Source organism: Triplophysa rosa, linkage group LG19 (genome assembly GCF_024868665.1).
Source record: "Triplophysa rosa linkage group LG19, Trosa_1v2, whole genome shotgun sequence".
Taxonomy (NCBI): domain Eukaryota; kingdom Metazoa; phylum Chordata; class Actinopteri; order Cypriniformes; family Nemacheilidae; genus Triplophysa; species Triplophysa rosa.
The window spans coordinates 10604756-10612192 of NC_079908.1; the positions used below are offsets into that span (position 1 = coordinate 10604756).

The 7437-nt window shown below is 44.4% G+C and overlaps 1 protein-coding gene across 1 annotated transcript; it reads right to left on the reverse strand.

Annotated features, from left to right (window-relative positions):
- Positions 1-73: 73 nt before the first annotated feature.
- zgc:165604 (uncharacterized protein LOC792578 homolog) lies at positions 74-7360 on the reverse strand. Its single transcript, XM_057359984.1, has 6 exons — positions 7247-7360; positions 6426-6580; positions 1551-1749; positions 1204-1359; positions 951-1073; positions 74-805 (listed from the first exon to the last, which is right to left on the reverse strand). Exons 1-6 carry the CDS (start codon positions 7317-7319, stop codon positions 606-608), a joined length of 906 nt encoding a protein of 301 aa, XP_057215967.1. The 5' UTR covers positions 7320-7360; the 3' UTR covers positions 74-605.
- Between the last annotated feature and the right edge of the window lie 77 nt (positions 7361-7437).

Below are 7437 nucleotides of genomic sequence, written 5' to 3' on the forward strand. Positions count from 1 at the left end.
ACGTTTTGTTTCCCTCAAGCATTTTACTTTTTTTTTAAATCTTGAATTAAATCTTTAAAGGTATATTGCAATACAGTCCAGAGACTTTTAAAGTGATAGTCCACCCCAAAATGAAAATTCTGTCATTTGTTCACCCTCACGTCATTTTAAGCATTTTCAGTGACCAACATTCTTCAAACAATCTTTTGTGTTCTGCAGAAAACTGTCATACAGGTTTAAAATGATATGAGGGTGAGGAAATGTTGAAACAATTTTCAATTTGAGGTGAACTCTTAAACGTCATTAGATTGCATATATTTATATGTATATTCTAGGGGAGTTTTGTTATTAATGTAATGTCAGCTCACATTTATTGCAAAACAGTGTTTTTATATTTTTATTTGGTAAAACAAATATATTGACTGTGTCCAGAATAACATCTCTATTAAAATGCTGTTTATTGATATTTGCATAACCCTACATTTTACTAATGTTATATTTCATGAATTGCGACATAAAACTTCTCAGAAGTGCAGCTTTTAATCTAATCCAAAATTCGAAACACTACTGACCCACAAGGATTGATCAGTAAATGTCAAATATGTGACCTCATTTCATGCTTTATCTCATACGAAGGAGCGTTTAATAAGAGACGGCGTGTATTTGATCTCATTATAACGCTCGTCTTCCTCACGGCTGTTCCTCCATTTGCTCTCCCGTGCCGAGCGGTGGAGCCACAGCACCAGCATCACCAGAGCCAGCTGGAGCAGGGCCATAGACAAACTCAATAACACACCCTGCAGCGTTCCTGGGGTGTTATCCGGCGCTACAGGAGCACAAAGACATTTTAAGTCAACTAAAACTTACACAAGCCACATCTAAATGCCATTATTTACATTATAGCCTTGAGGAAAGATTTCTGTCCTAATAATCTCATTATATGTTATGTACTTAAGACAGACTTAACTTACGGCTGTACACAGACAGGTCAATGTAGCAGTGCTGGGTTCCTAGCGGGTTGGACACAGAGCAGCGGTAGAGACCAGAGGTCTCCGCAGACACATTGGAAATCTGCACAGAACCCCTCATGCCATCTGTATGAGACCCATGTACAGCGACCAACATGAACACGCGCAAAGGTGGTTAGTAGCTAACCATAACTACAAAATATGTTTGATAAATGATTGAATTCTATTGTATTTCTTGTGAGTAGACTATTTTTACCATCCATGTTCACTGGTAGGATGATCTGATTAGGTTCAAGCTTTTCCCAGATCAACTGTGGAGCGGGAAAGCCCTCCACCACCACACAGGAAAGTTTCACATTGCCCCCTGTATCAGTGTCTCCTTCCCACAGACACATGGGTAGAGATGGAGGTGCTACACACACACATTAAACGAATCATAAAGATTTAATTCATCATTCAAAATTATTAATGCATGTGACGCAAAAGATATCGCCTCGTTTAAGCTTAAAAATGTGAACAAAACCCAGTTAAAGTAGTACGGCAGCCATATGCTGAAATTCAATTTAACAACACAATAGTATGTTTGCGTTAGATGTATAATACCCAGCACTGTCAGGCTAAGTTCTCCAATGCCAGGGTCTCCTTTCTCAGGTGGGTTGCTGACCACACATCGATAGACTCCAGCATCAGATGCCCGTGTGTCATTCAGGATGATGTCAGCACTCCAGGGCATGCCCACAAACCCCACCCTGCCCATGAAGGACGGGCTCTCGATTACCTGCCCGTGATCATACACAATCACCTGCACACAGAGAAATGTCATATGTCATTTATGACAATATGAATCCCTTAAAGTGGTTCTCAAACTTTTTTGTTGAAAGGCCCCCTTTGTGTATAGTGCATCGCTTTATGGCCCCCCCAAATAAAAACTTAAACTTAAAGACTTAATCTTAAACTTAGAATTTTAATTGAACCAAAAACAAATTCGGTTATACAATGCTGGAACTTTAATACTTTGGGTTGGTGGTCTTATTTTTCTGATGTTGGATTGCATTAAATTTATGATAAATTTCTATATTTCATATTATATTTCATATAATGGCACAAAATCTGTGGCCCCCCTGGATCCATTTTGGGGCCCCCAGTTTGAGCACCACTGCCTTAAAAGTATCTCAAGATTGATGTGTTACTTTAAAACCTATTTACATATGTAGCATAACTATTTACATTTTGCTGCCACATTTGGCTTGAAATTTGGATCACTTTGAAAACATGAGATTCAAAATATAAACTGTTGAGTGGTGTGCAGGTCTATGAGACCTATTTTTAATGTTTACTGAAAATTATGTGATTTGTTGTTTTTACACCCTCAGAAATGTATAATGAATTAAATTTAAGATTTGAAGGCATTTTTCCTCACAAATAGATTTTCATAAGTGTGATTTTGCATGACAAGTATTGACCATATATGAGGCTCAGTGAAATTCAAGCTAAATTATGTTTTATTAACAAGGTTCGGGAGGAGCACGTACAGATAACTAACTCGGCTGGCTTTCGATTACCAATCACAGCGATCATCCTATCAGCCCTATAAATAGTCAAGTTGTCTTGCCTCCATTCTCCCGAATGTCAAACAACATATTGTTGCTCATAGACGCACACGCAAACACAGCAGCTTGTTTGGGTTACACGGTGTTTTTGCGTTTCGATAAACTATTCTTAAAGGAGAGGTTGTTCGAATGGTTTTACTAGATGTGAAATAAGTCTCTGGTGTCCCCAGAGTGTGTATGTTAAGTTTTAGGTCAAAATACCCAGCGGATCATTTATTATAGAATGTTGAAGTTGCCCGTTTTTGAGTGCGTGTAAAAACGCACCGATTTTGCTTATATCTCTTTAAATGTTAATGAGCTTTTCGTCCCAGCCCCCTCTCCAGAGGAGGGCGGAGTTTCAGGAACTCGTGCTGATGCGTAAAGTTACCGGCCAAAACAAAACATCAAAATGTCAGTAATTGTTAGTGGTGTTCAGCCCTATATGTACGAACCGGAGTCGTGACACTGATGGAGAGACACAAGAAGTGACAACCTTAAGAGTTGAACAGGACGTTTCCGAATGGTTAGTTGTAATTTTGCAGTTATTGTGAAATGAACGTTCTTCAAGTGATCGATAAGCATTAGCATGGTCCGTCATGATCATGTATAAATCGCTGTGCAGGTGCTCGTGTGGGAATTGCAGTAAAATGCCTACAGAGCCAGAGAATAAATGCTGCATGGAGGTCGAGCAGGTATAGTTTAGCGTTACTACAGTTATACTACGCTTTCAACGTTGTTCTATCTTGTACTGTCACACTTACTTTACGTATTGTTTACGATAAGCCCGACAGCATGTGAGGGCAGCGTCAATAAATACAGTTAGATGCTGTACTTCTATTGTTAGCAACATTACCATTATAGCACGATAACAAGCACATTAAGAGTGGCAATTTTGAAAGACTAATCGGCAACAATATGAGGTGTGATACTTAACGTTACTGCTTCTGCTGGATATGAGGACTGGGCACGAAGTGTTGCTATTGCTCCCGGTTTCAGTAGCAACCTCGTTGAAAGCCCAGCGTTGTACTGGCCCTCATTCGTGAAGCAGTCCGGCGTGAAATGATTGGCGGAAACGTGAAATACTTTACCGATTCTCAGCAGGACATTGCCTTCATAAATGAAATTGAACCATGCTGTTCTCTGTAACTCAGCTTGCGGGAGTCTATGGAGACAGTTATGCTGGTCGGTACATCCTAATACAGAACAACTGTAGTGCCTCCGTGGCGCAGATATTGTGTAGCTCCAGTGACGATCTAACGATGGCGACTGTTGTACTTCCCACATGGGACTGTGTCTAAGCAAATAGGGCAGATCCTCACCACTGCTGGGCGGGCTTTGCCGTTGAGTGACGACATTAACGGCAGAATTCAAATCTTTGCTTTTACCAGCAGGGTTTTTGAATTATGCAAATTATTAAAAAAGGTGTGAGCATATTTTTTACCGTTTAGACTGCTTGTTTACAGACACTGTGGACACGTATTAATGTTTTAACACATTATAAAAGTGAATTTGGCTAAATATGTGCCCTTTAAATGAGAACTAAACTCTAAGAAGGATTTCATCAGCACAGGGCGGACGTAAGGTATTCGAGGGATCCTACGGAGTTTAAAAGCCATGCAGCAGGCCCCATCCGTAAAAGCGACATTTCCACATGTTTCTTCCCCGCAGATTCGCGAAGTGATTCTGTATACCCGCTTGTTTACGTTTGTGCTCGTCACCTCGTTTGTTCCCAGTTGCAATTGCTGCCGGTGTCGTGCCGAAAACACAATCCCTGCCAGATTATGCATGGTTAGGATTAGGATTGGGTGTGGGGAGGGGTTAGAATTAGCCAATCGGACAGCGTGTTATTGAAGGGGGTGCATAATCTGGCGGGGAGTGTGTTTTCGGCACAACACCGGCACGTTAGGACACGAGTGTTCAGACGCTCTGCCGCAGCAGACACCGCCCTGACCCAAGCCTGCGCTCTGCCGCAGCACTGCCCTGGCCCAAGCCCACGCCTTGCGCAGCAGACACCGCCCTGGCCCAAGCCCACGCTCTACCGCAGCAGACACCGCCCTGGCCCAAGCCCACACTCTGCCGCTGCAGACACCGCCCTGGCCCAAGCCCACGCTCTGCCGCTGCAGACACCGCCCTGGCCCAAGCCCACGCTCTGCCGCTGCAGACACCGCCCTGGCCCAAGCCCACGCTCTGCCACAGCAGACACCGCCCTGGCCCAAGCCCACGCTCTGCCGCTGCAGACACCGCCCTGGCCCAAACCCACGCTCTGCCACAGCAGACACCGCCCTGGCCCAAGCCCACGCCTTGCGCAGCAGACACCAGCCCATGCCCTGCCGCAGCAGACACTGCCCCAAGCCCACGCCCTGCCGCAGCAGACACTGGCCCACGCCCTGCCGCAGCAGTCACTAGGCCAAGCCCACGCCCTGCCGCAGCAGACACTGCCCCATGCCCTGCTGCAGCAGACACTGGCCCACGCCCTGCCGCAGCAGTCACTAGGCCAAGCCCACGCCCTGCCGCAGCAGACACTGGCCCAAGCCCACGCCCTGCCGCTGCAGACACTTACCCTCGCCCTTTCCCAAGCCCCCACACCCTTTCCCAAGCCCACACCCTTTCCCAAGCCCACGCCCTTTCCCAAGCCCTCGCCCTTTCCCAAGCCCTCGCCCTTTCCCAAGCCCACGCTCTGCCGCAGCAGACATTCCCTCCTCCCCCACCACTTCCCTCACTTCTACACTCCACTGCTCAGTAAGCACCAATTCAACAGGACCTATGCCCCAGCAGGAACCCATATCTCCATCAATACAGCTTTGTCTGCTCCAGCAAAGCTTGTGACCTCTCTCAATTGCCGCAGCAACCATGCTCCAGCAGGCGCTCGCATCTCCATTACCACAGCCTCAGCCGCCCCGCAGGGGCCAGCTCTTTTCATGGCTGCAGCAGACACCACCCACCACGAAGCCAGTACCGCCCCAGCGACCCAGGTGCCTTAATCTTACTCCTCTCTGCCACAGTAGTTCCGCTCCCCAGGAGCCCTATCTCTACTCCGCACTACTACAGTAGTGCCCGCTCAACTAGAAGCTTCATCTTCCTTCCTCTCTGCAATAGACACACTAGACCTCGGACCAAGCTGGGCCAGCACCTCGCCACCTCAAGCCATCCTCTTTTGTGGATACGTTGCTCAGGCTGCTGTCCTGCACCAGGCCAAGGGGCAGGTGCTCCGAGTTCGGGGAGAATCACCGAGCTCGGAGCCCTCGCCCCTTACAGCATGCCAAATACTCATACTATCCATCCCAACTTATTATCTGTGAGGCGAACTCGTGAAACACTCAAATAATTACATGATCAAAGTCTGGCTTCAGCTATTAATTTCAATGATTTCAATCTTTGACATGGCCTTAGTCAATATGAAAGATTTATAGGCCGTGTTTTCACAGAATGTTCTTTACATTATGTAGTAAATCACAAAAAAATTACTAGCTGGGTTTTCACAGGCAGGGTCACAATTGGAAAAAGGTCATTCTTATGGATTAATGTTGTGGGTCCACTAGATGAGCATATTATTACTTATTATTATTATATGCTATTATTGTAGTATTTATTATGTATTATATTATCACCTTATCAGGGTTTTTGGATAATTCACAAATCAATATCATTTGTAATGATTTCATTATTATTATAAGATTAAAAATGCAAAATAACATCTTCACCAGTAGTCCCAGACCTCTTGTCCCCACTGTACTGTGTTTATCTCGAATGCTTAAGGCTGTATTGTGTGCTTTGCATAAATGCATGTACACCAATCAATACACTATGTAAACAACTTGTAAAACAGCCAAGGAAGCACATCAGTGCAGATTCCCCAGGACATTACCCAATCTCATAAATCGAGTTTCACCTGTTTGGGGGAGTCAGGATCAGAAAGGGGAGTCAGAGTCCAGATGATGCTGAGGCGAAACAACGGCATCAAAGTGAAGAAAGAACAAGGCAGTGGAGCAGATTCCCCCCGTACCACTTCTACACTGGACTCCCTTACTGTCACCCGAACTGCACCTGGATAAGATTCAGAGAAACCCACAGTCAACTCACGTTTTTTTTGGTGTGTTTAAAATAATCTGATAAATTACCAGCAGGCTCATTTATTTGTGCTTCTCTTGTCTTTTTATCTCAATAGTTATAGTACACTCATCATAGGAATGATGGGTCGCACGCCCAGTGCCCGTCCGCCCCCGGGCTTAGTGTGTGTGGGAAAGCACAGTGATTATAAAGACTTAATTACAGCTGACAGCCTTGGCAAGGACAAACACACACTAACAGAAAGAACAATGGGCTCCAGCTCCTCTAAATGAGCTGACCCACATTACAAATATTTCAACCATTCTGACATTATGAATTACATTTCTATTGTCCAAAACTGTCATCTTGATCAAAAAATCATCTTGTTTTTATTTGACATTTGGCTCTTTTATACCTCGCTCAAATATTTTATATGTAATGCATTGATTTCGAGAGGGTTTTCAAAATGAAGAACACTGAGGTGCTTCATTTAGTTAAAAAATATAAAATCTTCAGCAAACTACACACCTGAATCGCTCTGTTCTTGCATCAGTTGTGTTCAATTTGGACACTCACTAGAAATCCCAATGTTTTTGAGATAATATTTTAAATCGTAATATTTTTTAATATAATATTTTGATAATGATAACAATCCTTACTCACCATAGTGGAAAAAAGTGGAAACCAAGCAAATCAGCCAGAAGAGTTTCCATCCCGCACAGCCCATCACTGACATCCGTGTGCTGGTTTCTCCATACAGGTCAGTGTATTTCTCTCTTCTACCCTCACTGCCACTGAATGCTCGTGCTAACTTGGGTTACTGAGCAACAAAAGGGGGGCAGTTCCTTTTACCC

What these genes read in the sequence shown, in the direction of transcription:
- zgc:165604 (XM_057359984.1), bottom strand. Translation starts at nt 7,319, where the DNA reads ATGTCAGTGATGGGCTGTGCGGGATGGAAACTCTTCTGGCTGATTTGC. An exon ending in ACTTAGCCTGACAGTGCTGG is followed by an intron (nt 1,360 to 1,550) that starts GTATTATACATC and finishes GTGTGTGTGTAG; the next exon opens with CACCTCCATCTCTACCCATG. An exon ending in CCTACCAGTGAACATGGATG is followed by an intron (nt 1,074 to 1,203) that starts GTAAAAATAGTC and finishes GGTCTCATACAG; the next exon opens with ATGGCATGAGGGGTTCTGTG.